The sequence below is a fragment of the Stegostoma tigrinum genome, chromosome 1 (genome assembly GCF_030684315.1).
Source record: "Stegostoma tigrinum isolate sSteTig4 chromosome 1, sSteTig4.hap1, whole genome shotgun sequence".
NCBI lineage: Eukaryota > Metazoa > Chordata > Chondrichthyes > Orectolobiformes > Stegostomatidae > Stegostoma > Stegostoma tigrinum.
Window position 1 is genome coordinate 11625147 of NC_081354.1, and position 15211 is coordinate 11640357.

The following is a 15211-nucleotide window of genomic DNA, read 5'->3' on the forward strand; positions in this document are numbered from 1 at the left end:
CACAGATTTATAGGAGTAAGCACCATCCACAAGATGCACCACAACAATGCAACAAGGCTACTCCGACATCACCTTACAAACTTGTGACCTGTTCCATCCTGAAGAAGACAGGCAGCAAATACACAGGGACAATAACACCTACAAATTTCTCTGCAAGTTATACACATCCTAACGTGGAATTATATCACTGATCAGTCACTGTCACTGGGTCAAAATCCTGGAATAGAAGGACTGTGGGAATGTCCCAGGTCTGCAGCCTCACTAACCTAACCACCAACATCAGGGTCTCTGAATGAACTTTAAAGTTAATAGATGAATGTGTAGATATCACAAATGTTCAGTATTTATAGTGAAGTTCAGGCAAGAATATAAATAAAAATCTCACCCATGAGATACAGGAGCAGAGTTAAGCCATTCAGTCCTTCAATCTACCCCATCATTCAAAGATGGCTCCTATGTTTCGCCACCCCATTTAAAAGCCATATCGGTTGCAGGGGAAGGTGCCGGGTGTGCCTACACTTGCCCCCACACCCCCTCCCTCACCCCCTTCCCAGGCCCCAAGATGATTTTCCATATTAAGCAGATGTTCACCTACATATCTGCCAATGTGGTATGCTGTATCCACTGTACCCGGTGTGGCTTCCTCTACATAGGGGAAACCAAGCGGAGGCTTGGGGACTGCTTTGCAGAACACCTCTGCTTGGTTCGCAATAAACAACTGCACCTCCCAGTCGCAAACCATTTTAACTCCCCCTCCCATTCCTTAGATGAACAGCAACTCATATTCCGCTTGGGAACCTGCACCCAATGGTATCAATGTGGACTTCACAAGCTTCAAAATCTTCCCTTCCCCCACTGCATCCCTAAACCAGCCCAGCTCATACCCTCCCCCCACTGCATCACAAAACCAGTCCAGCTCATCCCTGCCTCCCTAACCTGTTCTTCCTCTCACCTATCCCCTCCTTCCACCTCAAGCTGCACCTCCATTTCCCACCTACTAACCTCATGCTGCCTCCTTGACCTGTCCGTCCTCCCCGGACTGACCTATCCCCTCCCCACCTATGCTATCCTCTCCACCTACCTGCTCCTCTATCCATCTTCGGTCCGCCTCCCCCTCTCTATTTATTTCAGAACCCTCTCCCCATCCCCCTCTCTGATGAAGGGTATAGGCCCGAAATGTCAGCTTTTGTGCTCCTGAAATGCTGCTTGGCTTGTTGTGTTCATCCAGCTTCACACTTTGTTACCTTGGATTCTCCAGCATCTGCAGTTTCCATTATCTCTGTTTTTTTACATCTGTTTGTTTACAGCATCTGGTTTTTAATCAGAGATCAGATCATGACTGGGTTAGAAACACTCTTCCCCTCTGAATTACTTTCCAAACTAACTAAGTCTCCTCAGGTGAGGTAAAGTCCTGTACAAAATTGTTGGGCTGGTGTCAATGCAGTACTTAATAGCAATCAGTTCCAGTCTCACTCAGCCACATTACAAAGGTGGCTCACTTAAGGAAAGGAAAGGAAAGGAATCAGGAATCATCAAATTTGTGGCAATGACAAAGACAAAAGTGAAGAACGTTGATCCCAATTTTGACCTGGTGCTGTGCCCTTCAATTCAGTCTGAAGACTCAATGAGGTCAAAAGCTAAACACAATTAAAATTTCATGTTGCCAACTTCATAGAACATAGAACTTCAGTTGATACAAATGAGATAAGATTGTTGATCATAGGCTTGAGAGGGGAATTGAGACAGGAATTAAGCCAAGAACTCAAACACAAAATGTTGGTGATTACAATCTGGTTATGGCTAACAGTTTCTATACAATTAGAAGTCCCGAGTTGACTTTTAAAGCCAAGGTCCTCCACCAAGTATCTCATAGTAAGTAAACTGAATTCTTCAAATCAAAGGGAAACAATTTAGGAGTTTCAGAAGTTAGTATGGGCTCCCAAACAAGTGAGAAATTTGCAAAACAGTTTACAAAGCATAAATAGAGAAAAATAGGAAAGACAGCAAGGGAGATTTTAGTCTGTTATGCTGTATGCCAATTAGAACAGAGACAAGGGGGAATTTCTTCAGCCAGACAGTGGCAACTGTGTGGAATTCATTGCCACAAAGGGCTGTGGAGGCCAAGTCATTGAGAGTATTTACAACAAGAAATAGTTAGGTTCTTGATTAGCAAAGGGATCAAGGGTTAGAGGGAGAGGGCAGTTGAGAAATAGATCAGCCATGATCAAATGGCAGAGCAGACTGAATAGGCTGAATGGTCTAATTCTGCTCCTATATGTTATGGTTTAAGGCGTCAGAATGTCTGTACACAAGAAATAAGGCTAGAAAACTAACAATGTGACAGCATGAAAACATGATAAACAACCCCTAAACAACAAAGTTCTATATACAGAGGTCGCAACAGAAATCAGAAGTGGGCAATTTTCAGCTACTTTTTAAAATTGGTGGTGGAATATGGGCACTGTTGGATATGCTATCCTAAACAGTCCATCTGCAAAATGCACTGCAGGAATTCACCAAGGTTCCTTAGTCAGCTCCTTCCTAATGCAAGGCTACTTCCAACTAGAAACACAAAAGCAGCAGATACATGGGAACAGTACCATGGTGTGTCATGGAAGGAACTTGTTGATACTAATGTTTCCGTGCATCTGTTGCCCTTACCCTTCAATGTGGAAGATGTTTTCTACCAAGCTTTCAGAGGCACTATCAAAGAAATGTTGATTATTGCAGTGCTCTTATAGATGGTATACACTGTTGCCACTGTGTTGGTAGTAGAAGATTGGAGGTGATAAATGGAAACCAATTAGCTGACTGTTTTGTCTTGCACGGTGTCAAGCTTTTTCAATGGTGGAGTTGTAGACACACAGGAAAGTGGAGGGCATTCTATCACACTCCTGACTTGTGCCTTGTTGGCAGTGGACAAGCACTGAGGTAGCAAGAAATGAGTTATTGGTCACTATATCCTAGCCTCTGATCTGCTCTTGCAGCCACAGTGTTTATATTGGTTAAACAAGTTCAACTCGTGATTAATGGCAACCATCCCAGATGTTAACAGTGGGGGATTCAATGATGGCAACATCAATGAGCATCAATAGGGTTCAATTATCTCTTGTTGGAGATGGCCATTGCTTAGCCGTGTGGCATAAATGTTACTAGCCACTTGTCAGTCCAAGTCTGAATGTTGTCTAGACCTTGCTGTATGTGGACATGGACTGCTTCAAAATCTGAGATGTTGCCAAATAGTGCTAAAGATTGCAATCATCAGTAAACATTGTCACTTTTAATCTATGATGGAGAGATAACCAGTGATTGAGGGGGGATCATCATCCAAGCAGCATTTTGGGCCTAGAACATTACCCTGAAGGGCTCTACTGGTGCATTGGTAGTGTCATTACCACTGAACCTGGAAGCCCAGGTTCAAGTCCCACCTACCCTAAAGGTGTATAAAAACATCTCTGAATAGGCTGATAGAAAATATCTATTCCAAGGAACTTTGGGGTCTGGTGGCACAGTGGGGGAGTCCCTTCTTCTGGCCTGGGTTCAAGTTCCACCTGCTCCGGAGGAATATCATAACTTCTCTAAACAGATTGATTAGATGATATCTACCCTGAGGAACACATGTAGCAATGTCTTGTGTCTGAGAATGAGTGGTCTTCAACAATCACAACTGGTTTCCTTTCAGCCAGTTATGATTCTAACCAGAGGACAGTTTTCTCTCTCTTCCCCCTACTTCCCACGCCCCCCTTCCCTGATTCCCAGTGAGTCCAATTTAGAGCTGATGCTAAGCACCTTGATGCTATACTCAGTTAAATATTAAAAACTGATGTAATGTCGATGTTAAGGGCAGTTAATCTCGCCTCACCCTATTATTCTACTTCTTCATCCATCTTTAGGCGAAGGCTGTAATGAGGTCATGATAAAACGGTCCTGGCAGAAATCAAAATGAATATTTATGAATAGGTCCTTTGCTATTGCCAGTTGACTTGGTGGTTAATCATGAATAGACTCATAGTTTGGTAATTGGCTGGGTTGCATTTATCCTGCTTTTTGTGTGCACGATAAACCTGTCAATTTTCCACGTATTCAGTCACATACAGAATTGAAGCTGTACTGGAGCAGCTTGGCTAGGGTGCTACAAGTTCTGGAACAGAAGTATTCGGTACTATTGCCTATATTGTCAAGGCCCATGGTCTTTGCATAACCAGAAGTTTCTTGATATTACATTGCATGAAGCAAATTGGTTTAAGATTGGCATCATTATGCTGGGTACCTCTGGAGGTGATCAAGCTTAGTCACACACTCAGCTCTTCTGGCTGAAGATGAATGCAGATGCTTCAGCATATCTTTTGCACTGATGTGTTAGGTTCATCGCCAAGGAGCTGTTTAACTGTCCACCAGCATTCGCACTAGATCTAGGAAAGCTGCAGGGTTTAGAGTTGATCTATTGGTTGCGCTCAGCCTTTTCTGTTGTATACTGCTTCCACTGTGTGACCCTTCTGCATTCCTCATTGAACTATGCTTGATCTCAGAGCTTGATGGTAATGATAAGAGTGGAGGATATTCCGAGTCACAGGGTCATATTGTGATCAAATACCATTCTATGGTATTCTCTTGAATGTCCAGCTTCAAGTTCCTAATTTGCTTGAAGACTGTCCCATTGTGCACAGTGGTGGTGCCACACAACACAATAGGAGCTTCTCAATGTGAAAGTACAACTTTGTCTCCAAAAGACTGTGCAATAATCAAATGCAACAGGAACACAGGCCAAGTCAAGTAGTTTACTTCTCCTTGTTAGTTCCCTCACCACATGCAGCTTTGTGCTTTAGGACTTGGCCATTTGGGAACTCAGTCATCTTTCAAAGGGTCAGATGAAACTAACAAATCTGTGGATATGTTCTTACAAAGTCACAGTCAAAAAGATGCAAGCTTGGACAACAAATTCATCAGACAACACTGAGAACTTATGTCCCTGAAGCAATGCAATAAAAAAGCTACACTGAGAGGTGATGGACTGTAAAATCAACAGAAAATAACTCCTCAGTGCCGTGTGTGTTTATCCATCTGAGATGACGGAAACAATTTAAACTCTAATGGCTGTTCCGGCGACAGGTCACAGAACTGGAACATTTATTTAGGGGTCTCTCTCCCTCTTAACAGATACTGCTGGTTGTGCTAGGTCTTTCCAGTATTTTCTATTTGTATATCATAATAAACAACACTAACTATAGATTTGCATTCTTTAGAATAGCTTCTGTAATTGAATAATAATAATAAATTATAATAAATTATTCCAATATGTGGATCTAGTGGTCTGGTATATGAAATGGAATTTAGAGAAGCTCAGTACTACATACCTGGAAGAACATCAAGAGAAAGGGAAGAGTTATAAAAGGAAATAGTCCAGTGAGGGAAAAAAAATCAAAAGACTAATTTGATTTTCAATGAGACAATAGCCTAACAACAGCAATATACAGCTGGGAGATTGTTTGGAGATTGTCTTTCAAATCATAACCAGAGTGATTCTTTATCTAACTTTGAGGTACCATGAGTAAACAGTCTGAGCTAACTGAGTTTTGCTTCCACCTTGTGGAGAATTTACTGATCGCCACTGCAAGAATGAGCCACTAATGTCAAAGATTGCCATTGTGTAGTGAATCAATTCAGCATGCCGCTGATTGGAATTTCACAATATTTTGCCTTTAGTTTTCAAGTATTTGTTCTTAAAGCACTGGTTAAGCCCCAGATTGCTAATCCCTAGTTACCACAGATGGTGGCATCCTTTCAGCTTGAAAAGCTGCAACTCTCCAGTTCCTGGTTCACCATCAATAGTGTTAGACTGGAACTTCTAGGATACTGACCTAGCGACAAGAACGAAAAGTTTATACACATCTAAATCAGGATGGTAAGTGACTTGAAGGTAATACTCCCACAACATTATTAACCCTTCTGTCACAGAACTGAAAAACTGTCAAAGTTAATTTTAGCGAGTTGCTGCAGTTGATCTTGTGAATAGTACTTCCTGCAGTCACAATGCATGGAGGAGGAGGAGGAGCAGGACAAGAATCCAGTGATACAGCTATTGATCAAACAGATTGCTCTGCCCTGTTTAAATTACACACCTTACATGACGATAAAATCCCTTTTTCATTAAACTTTGCTCCTGCAGATCCAACTCTAGACAGTCGTGAAGAAAGTAGTAGAGAATTCGAGAAAGCAGTGAAGCTTTCTATCTAATACAACACCTATCAATATTCATTCCTGATTTGTTATCTTTTCAGGATGAGAAGGAAAATGATTGAATTTAACTAACAGCCTGTTAGCTCAGTGCGGTTGGGCTTTTCAGTCTCATGGTACTTTTATGTTGTTATCCTTATAAAAAATAATATTGATCCCTGACAGGTGTCCTGGTGATACTCCCCTAACAAAATAGGTAAAAGAAAAGTACTCTAGCAGTAATCTGTTGGACCACTACAGCAATGTATCCCTCCCGCCATTCTCAACAGGCATTTCATATTTCAGATGTAGTAGGTGCCCAGAGAAAAAGCAGAGAAATTTAAAAATCACTATACTTTTCAATGTGCTAGATGGCGTCCACAAACCGTGATATTTATGTTTGCACTATCTTGCAGCAGCTAAATTATGAATATCAAGAAGAGAACAAATGATTGGCTACTTAAGATGTACAGAAATATGGCTTCAACTGTTCTCCTTCTCATCCTGAAAAGATAAGAAATCAGGAATGAATACTGATAGGTGTTGTATTAGATAGAAAGCTTCACTGCTTTCTCCAATTCGCTACTACTTTCTTCACGACTGTCTAGAGTCGGATCTGCAGGAGCAAAGTTTATTGAAAAAGGGATTTTATTATCATTTAAGGTGTGTAATTTAAGCTGGGCAGAGCAATCTGTTTGATCAATAGCTGTATCACTGGATTCTTGTCCTGCTCCTCCTCCTCCTCCATGCATTGTGACTGCAGGAAATACTATTCACAAGATCAACTGCAGCAACTCGCTAATATGGCTTCTACCGCAGGACCAGAGAGTGGGAAACTATATATTGTGGCATTATTGCATCATTCTACTTACAAAGATAATAGTGACATCAGGCAACTAGGGAGTGGCAATCTTTAACACGTGCTGCCGTGTCTCCCACATTGCTCATGTATTGTATTTTCTGTTGTTTGGCACAATGAATGAAAATCTATAATAATATATAATTAGCTTCCTGTACAGTGTCAATGGAGAAAACATGCACACGCACACATGTGTGTTTTTTTGGGGAGGACTTGTGTTGGTCTGAAGTAGTAAGCTATGCTTACTTGATTGCTTTCTTAGGTGACCAGTATGTAATATATGTAATATTTGCATTTACTATATTCACCTCACAGTCACTTTGTTGAGTCACATCAATGTTTTCCAGGAGCAAACCTTTTAAATATTTTGATTAATTTTTCATGTAAAATCTCATATTAGTCAGAAGATGTAGGTCTTGCATCAATCAACCATTGTGCAAAGGGTCAACATGAGCAGTTTGCAGTTATTAGATTCATTATTAGCATAGTACCAACATATGCTGCACCCAATTTCAAGTGATTCTGCAAATGAAAGAGCTTGCTGCATGACAAGAAATCAGATAAAGTACCACTTAATGAAGATGGTTGAGAAATAAACACTGGTTAGAAAACTGGGGACAGCATGTCTTTATATCCACCCGAGAGCAGGCAGAGCTTCAGATTACTGTTTCATCTGAAAGGTTGCACTTCCTTCAAAACTGCACTAGAATGTCAAGCTGATATTATGCGCTCAAACTTCTAGAGAAGATCTTGAAACCACAAAATCTGTGCAACTGGCAATGAGGAGAACTAGAAAACCACAAAGAGACATATCATGGAGCTTAGAAAAGGAATTCTTCACAGGTGAACTGGACAAACTTAAACACCACCTTTAGTTGCTAACACTAACAAATCCAAATTGGCAACTGTCCACTTCTCAGGGCTCCTATTCTTCACCGAATGTGGAAGTAAAAGGAAACGCTGGTTGGCATTTCATCCTAAACACCAACACTAAGTAATGACAGGCCCCGTAAAATAAAACTGAAACATTGAAAAAACAAACTTAATTTCTGTCGTCAAATAGTAAGTGATTAATTCTACTCACCAGCGTTCATTGCCTTAAATTTCTGCTTTAACTCCTTTGGCGTAAGGCGATAATGATCAAGGCCATCATTCCAACGGGTACGATCAAGAACTTGCAGGTCCCCACCTACCAGCCAGCTGCCACTCTGCATTACCATCTGTGTGCATACAGAGCCAAAAGAAACTGTTATACTTCAAATAAGCAATGAGAGATCGCTGTGGAGAAGGATTTGGAAGATACAGACCGTGGGGAAATAAATAACAATGTCTTGAAAAAAGTCCATGTTACAGAGGAGGTCCTCCTGGATGTCTTAAAATGCACAAAGGTGGATAAATCCCCGAGACCTGATCAGGTGTACCCTAAAAGTCTGTGGGAAGCTAGGGAAGTGACTGCTGGGACTCTTGCTGAGATATTTGTTTCAGAGGTACCGGATGACCGGAAGTTCACTAATGCGGTGCCACTATTAAAGAAAGGTGGTAAGGAAAAGCCATGGAACTATAAACCAGTGGGCCTGACATCAGTCATGGGCAGATTGATGGAAGGTGTCCGAAAGAACAGGATTTACATGCATTTGGAAAGACAAGGTCTGATTAAGGATAGTTAACACGGCTTTGTGCATGGGAAATCATGTCTCGCTAACTTGATTTGAGTTTTTGTGAAGAAGTAATGGAGATGATCGATAAGGGCAGAGTGGTGGATGTGATCTATATGGACTTCAGTAAGGTATTCAACAACATTCTTCATGGTAGACTGGTGAGCAAGGTTAGATTGCATGGAATACAGGGAGAACTTGCTGTTTGGATACAGAACTGACCTGAAAGTAGAAGACAGAGGGTAGTGGTGGAGGGTTGCTTTTCAGATAGGAGGCCCGTGACCTGTAATGTGCCACAAGGATCAGTGTTGAGTCCACTATTTTTCGTCACTTATATAAAACGATTTTGAGGTGAACATAGGAGGTATGGTTAGTAAGTTTGGAGGTGACACAAAATTGGAGGAGTTGTGGACTGGGAAGAAGGATAACTCAGAGTACAAGGAGATCTTGACCAGCTGGGCTAATGAGCCGAGGAGTGGCACATGGAGTTTAATTTAGACAAATGTGAGGTGCTGCAATTTGGAAATGCGAATCAGGGTAGGACTTGTACACTTAAATGGTAAGGTCCTGGAAGGTGTTGCTGAACAGAGACACCTTGGAGTGTAGGTTCATAGTTCCTTGAAAGTGAAGTCGCAGGTAGGTAGGATAATGAAGAAGACACTTGGTATGTTAGCCTTTATTGGTCAGTGCATTGAGTAGAGGAGTTGGGAGGTCATGTTGTGGCAAACCAGGACATTGATTAGGCCTCTGTTGGAATACTGCATGTAATTCTGGTCTCCCTGCTGTAGGAACAATGTTATGAAACTTGAAAGGGTTCAGAAAAGATATGCAAGGATTTTGCCAGGGTTGGAGGACTTGAGATAAAGGGACGGGCTGAATAGACTGGGACAGGTAGATCTATACTCTTCTGTATGATGGTCATAAAGGTCATCAAAGTAAATGAGTGCTATCGAAGTTACTGTTGGACAATAACCCCTGTGTGGCCCCTCAGGTGCTCACTGGCACATGCCAATTCATGTGCGGATGCACTGATATCCATCTCTGGAAGTTGCTGGTGTGCATGGATCTCAGAGGTTTGTGCAACAGCAAGAAAAGTTAGGAGAACATAACTGATGGGTGTAGGTTATTTGCAGTTAAAACACTCTCAATTATCACATCTTCAGATGACACCAATTTGTTTGACCAGACGAAGACAGAGCTCTGAAATGCATCCTGTATAGAATCATAGAGCCATACAGCACAGAAACAGTTGCCTCAGTCCAACCAGTCAACGCCAAACATATTCTTAAACTAAACTAGTCCCAACTGCCTGCTCCTGCCCCATATCCGTCCAAATCTTTCCTATTCATGTACTTATCCAAATGTCTTTTAAACATTATAATTGTACACAAATCTACCCTACCTCAGAACGTTAATTTCACAGGCAACCACCCTCTGTGTAAAAAAACCTGCCTCTCATGTCCTTTTTAAATCTCTCTTCTCTCACCTCAAAAATGTGCCCCCTCATCTTGAAATCTCCCACCCTCGGGAAAAGGCACCTGCTGTTTACTTTACCTATTATTTTATAAACTTCTATAAGGTCGCTTTTCAACCTTCTATGCTCCAGTGGAAAACAGTCTCAGCCTATCCGGCCTCTCCTTATAACTCAAACCTTCCATCCCTGGCGATATCCTGGTAAATCTCTCCAGCTTACTAATTAACTTCCTATAACTGGGCAACCAGTACTGGACACAGTATTCAAGAAGCCTCATCAATATCCTGTACAACCTCAACATGATTTCCCAACTCCTGTACTCAAAGGACTGAAGACAAGTGTGCCTAATGCCTTTTTAATCATACGTATATAATCATATATGTCTGTAAGTGATGCAAACTTCAAAGACTTATGTACCTGAACCCCCTCGGGCCCTCTGTTCTACAACACTACCCCTATCCAAATGCTTCTCTGATCTTAAAGGGAGAGATGTTTTTATCAAAACCTTAATGTAAGGATGTTCTTTGCAAGTTGTTCCCCACTGACGTGCACAACGCTCCTCTTTCCTGTGCTCATAGAATTCTGGATTGCGAAGGATAGCCACCCGCTGTCCGTTATATAACAGAGCAAAGGCAGTGCAGCCATCCAGTCGCTCTTTGTCTTCATTTGTTGCTGTCAGGACAATTGGCACTGTCAAGTTAATGAGACCCCCTGGAGTAGACAGCAAAACAGAAATAAAAGCATTAAAATAAATTATACCTAATTTACTACTTATACAAGAGATCGTACTGGTTGCAATAAAATAAAAAATAAAAAAATGAAAATTTCAGGTAGCTAGTATGGTTGATTAGATCTTCCTGCATTGATCATCCAAATCACACCCCTATTAATACAAAGCCTTTGAAAGTACCATGCCCACCCCAGAGTAGGCAAGTAGAATCATGTTTCTGTGGGAGTGAGCTAAATGGCAACTTTGCTGAGGTTAGAGTTTGGACTCCTGTGGTCATCACCACCATTACAAGAATGTAAACTGCCACATATGGCAGTCTGGAAAATCTTCTAGGACTTAAGGGGAAAGGCAAGATCTGAGGCAACATCTCTGGTGTGGGCAGTGTTTACTAAGCCATTCTAAAATATTGTGAAATATTCCATGTGATGGTGAATCTTGCCCCCGTTATGTTTTATGCAATATTTACATTAACTTTTATTGAAGTACCATACTTTGATTACTATTAACATAAGCTTTGAAGGCACAAAGATGCCATAGATCAGCCTTTACTAAACTTTACAGGAAAAGGGGAATCAATGAAGAATTCAGACATCACCTGGGACGTGTGATCCTATTAATTGTTAACACTCAGTTTCACTTCGAACACAATGATTCAGAACATGAAGTCTAAATTTAACCCATTTGCAAACGTTATCTTTGCTGGTGAGGCTGGCATTTAGTGGTTCTGGTTCCAATTCAAATTCAGGAGTTTGTTTGGTCACTACTGAGGGAAAACCACTCTGGAGTTAAATACAGGCCGCATCAGGTAAGGATAACAGATTTCCCATTGAACCTTCGCGAGTAAACTGCATCTTTATTGCAAAAAGCTTCACACTACCACAGTATGAGTATTAGCGTTTTAATATGGTAGGCAAACAAAGCAAAGAAGGTGGCAGTTTTAAAAACCAGCAATCCATTCAGACTCATTTGGGATCAGAAAGCTGGAACAATGAAAAAGATTGTTTGTGTACTATGTGTCAAAGGAGTCAGCAATGCACTGTGGAGAATACTGTGTACAGGTTCCTTTTTATGCAGTAAAATTAGGGACAGAATCAGTCAAAAAATGTACATTACCCACACTGGTATAAAAATCAAATGTGTACTTCTTAAATTGTGACAGGTTAGATACTCAAAGGGAACCTGTTACACAGGCGGGTAATAAAACCTCTGAACAGGTTGGTTAGAAAATAATCTAGAAAAGCCAACTGTGGCAACTGGTGGAAACATGAAAGGTCACTGATCTTAAACATTCATTTGGTTTCTCTCCTCAGCTGCACAAAGCTTTATTTAGGCCACATTTGGAATATTGCATGTAGTTCTGTTTGCCACACTACCAGAAGGATGTGGAAGCTTTGGAGAGGGTACAGAAAAGGTTTAACGGAATGTTGTCTGCTTTGCAGCTATGAGGGCAGATTGGACAAACTTGGTTTGTTTTCATTTGAATGTCAGAGGCTAAGGAGTGACCTGATAAGATGATGAGAAGCGCAGATAGAATGGATAGTCTGATTCTTTTTCCCAGGGTAGAAATGTCAATTACAAGTGGGCATAGGTTTAAGGTAAAAGGGAAAAAATTTAAAGGATATGTAAGATTGCTGTTTCTTTTTTAAACACAAGTCGGCAAGTGCCTGGAATGCGCTACTACAGGAGGTGCTAGAAGCAGATACAAAAGCAACATTTAAGAAGCATCTTGACAGTATGAAGATACAATGGCTTTAAGAGGTATTTTGTCCTGGTTTTTTTTTAAAGTGAAGAAAGGTTGAGACAGAGGTTCTGTGCAGCCTGCTCCAAAACCAATAAAGTAAATAGCTTGACAGGTCTTTTTGATTTAAGTTGGAACAACATAAGTAGCCTGAATGGGTAGAATCGAGTTTCCATAGAACCAGGATTTTTTTTTAGTTTTAGCCTTCAGCAGCAGATACTAGGATTTTGAAGCTGGATGTGGAAGTTGTCATATCTCTTTCTGTGACAGCTAAAAGCTGGAGTTCACTCCTGTCGCTGGAACTGCATTAGAGAGAATCTATTTTACAGAATTTGCCTTTGCCAAGGTTGTGTTTATGGGATGTTACTCTATTGGAACAGTTCATTAGTAATACCTAATATACAGGTATTATTTCGTTAAGAAGTTTGGTAGAGTTACAGTGAAGCCAATCCTTTTATTTTTGTCTCATCTATATTTTAATTACAGTGTCTGAATAAAGTTAGCTAGACCATCTTCTTAATATATTTTGAGGGAGTTTGGTCTGGTCCATAACAACAGATAAAAGATTAGGCAGGAAAGACAGGGTTACAGCTTTTTAATTTCGAAAGACACCATGTCATTGCAAGCTAGGCAGGACAGAGGGCCTGCTTCTACACTGTACCTTGCTCTCTTGGATGGTACCAGATTTGCTAAGTATTTATATGTTTACTTTACAATTTGTCTTGACTCTGCACGCAACATCACTTTGTTTAAGAAACATCAGAACTTTACGAGCACTAACCACGAACTTGCCATCATTGCTTTCAATGATCTACATGGCCGTCATAGTCTTCCTATTACATTGTAAATGATACATTGTTACAAAGGAATGTGGCTGTAGCATTTCATACTGCCTTTAACTGTTATTAACCCCTGAACCTTCCAATTCACAAGAGGCTTAAACTTTCCATTAAGCTCTTTTGAGTCTGCATGTTGTACCCAAGAGGAAATCCTTGTTCCATCCCCACTCACACTGAGTGATATTCCAGGCTCTACATCCAATCTTTTACACATGCAAACCATTAGAATTGACAAAAAAACATTAGGGCATTAGCTTTTAAGTTAACAAAGAAGATACTCATCAACTGAACACTAGCTCATGCTTTGCCTCTCTCAGCCAAGGATTTATTCAGGTCCTTACCATCCAACAAGCAGCCAAAGTGAAGGCACTGCAAGAATTCCCGTTCTCTCATGAAGCCATTCAATGGAGTGGCCCAACCCTCAGCCAAGACCTGCACCCACTGCAAATCCACCTAGAAAGAAGAAGAGGCATAAGCAGCAAGGAACGTCTCCTTCTTAACACTTTGATGGCATTATTTATTTACCAAAATAAACCATGAATAATGCACTTCAGACTGTATCCATACCCTCAGGGTGGTCCAAAGCCAATTCCTTACTCGAAGTTAATTATCTGTAAATAACTGCAGCAGCCAGTTTATATACTGCAAATTCCCACAAGAATCAATGGAATAAACAACCAAGTAATATCTTCCCCACAGTTTTGATTTAAAAGACCAGTCGACACACTATAAATAATTGCTGGCACCTGTATAAACCAGCAGTGTCCTAGTCTGTCCTGGTTCATTGGTAGCCCTCTGACTGGTTGTCAACAGACCTACTCTGGGGACAATCATTAGAGCAGACCTCACTGCAGTAGCCTAGAAGGAAGCAAACTGCAAGTCAAGAATTTCCAACGAAGATGATGTTTCATTGAAAAATGTTCAACGAATCAAAATACAACTTATAACTTTGACCCTTATTTAGAAACAGCCTATGTTTTTTCAAAAAGTTTCCTTCAAGTAACTTCTGCAATTCAACCATTGATTCTTAGTAATGAAATTTATTTTCCCTACTTTTGTTCTTTGAGGGTATACATGAGAAGTAACTAGCTCATCTGTTAGTGAATTTGCTCCTAGCCATTACTAATTTAAAACACTAGTCATTGGCAAAGTACAGGGACAGAACAACCAATGGCGACAGCAGCAGCAGTGTCTCAGTCTGGGAGCCACCGAGACAGGCTCCAACACACTTGTTATTTACTGAAATTTAAATTGGTTGCAGACCCTAATTCTCCGAAGGGACATAAAATCAGCCACCTTCCCTGGAGTGACTGGGAGGGAGGGCTAGAATAGGGGAGAGAGAGTTGACTAGTCATTGAAAAAGCAACTGTACACAAAAGCCACAGTAAATATTTGTGAAATTATGTATGACTTATTTTATCTTCACCACCTCTGTTATCTTGAAAATCTCATTAAGCCAGCCACATGCAGTGGTATAAATATGTAATTACACAATTAATAAAATACAACAAATCCTTAAACTGTTTTTACCCTTTTAAAAAAAATACACCCTTACTCAATGGGCACATTTTCATTGACGAGAGAGGGCAACTCAACCACAGAAGTACAATCGGGATACAAAGTTTTCACAGTTTTACATTGAAAGGTGCTGAAAGAATTAACATTGTCTTGGAGCTGTAACAATACCACTGAAATATTCAATT

At 40.7% G+C, this 15211-nt stretch overlaps 1 protein-coding gene across 2 annotated transcripts in view; it reads right to left on the reverse strand.

The window, feature by feature from the left end:
• The window catches only part of papss1 (3'-phosphoadenosine 5'-phosphosulfate synthase 1), a 55113-nt gene that overhangs the window by 16237 nt on the left and 23665 nt on the right, over window positions 1–15211 (reverse strand). For both annotated transcript variants that reach the window (XM_048533763.2, XM_059651682.1), the window contains 3 exons: window positions 13850–13961; window positions 10707–10912; window positions 8157–8292 (listed from right to left, as the gene is read on the reverse strand). In XM_048533763.2, the coding sequence (XP_048389720.1) occupies window positions 8157–8292; window positions 10707–10912; window positions 13850–13961 (454 nt within the window). The remainder of the gene's footprint in view (window positions 1–8156; window positions 8293–10706; window positions 10913–13849; window positions 13962–15211) is intronic.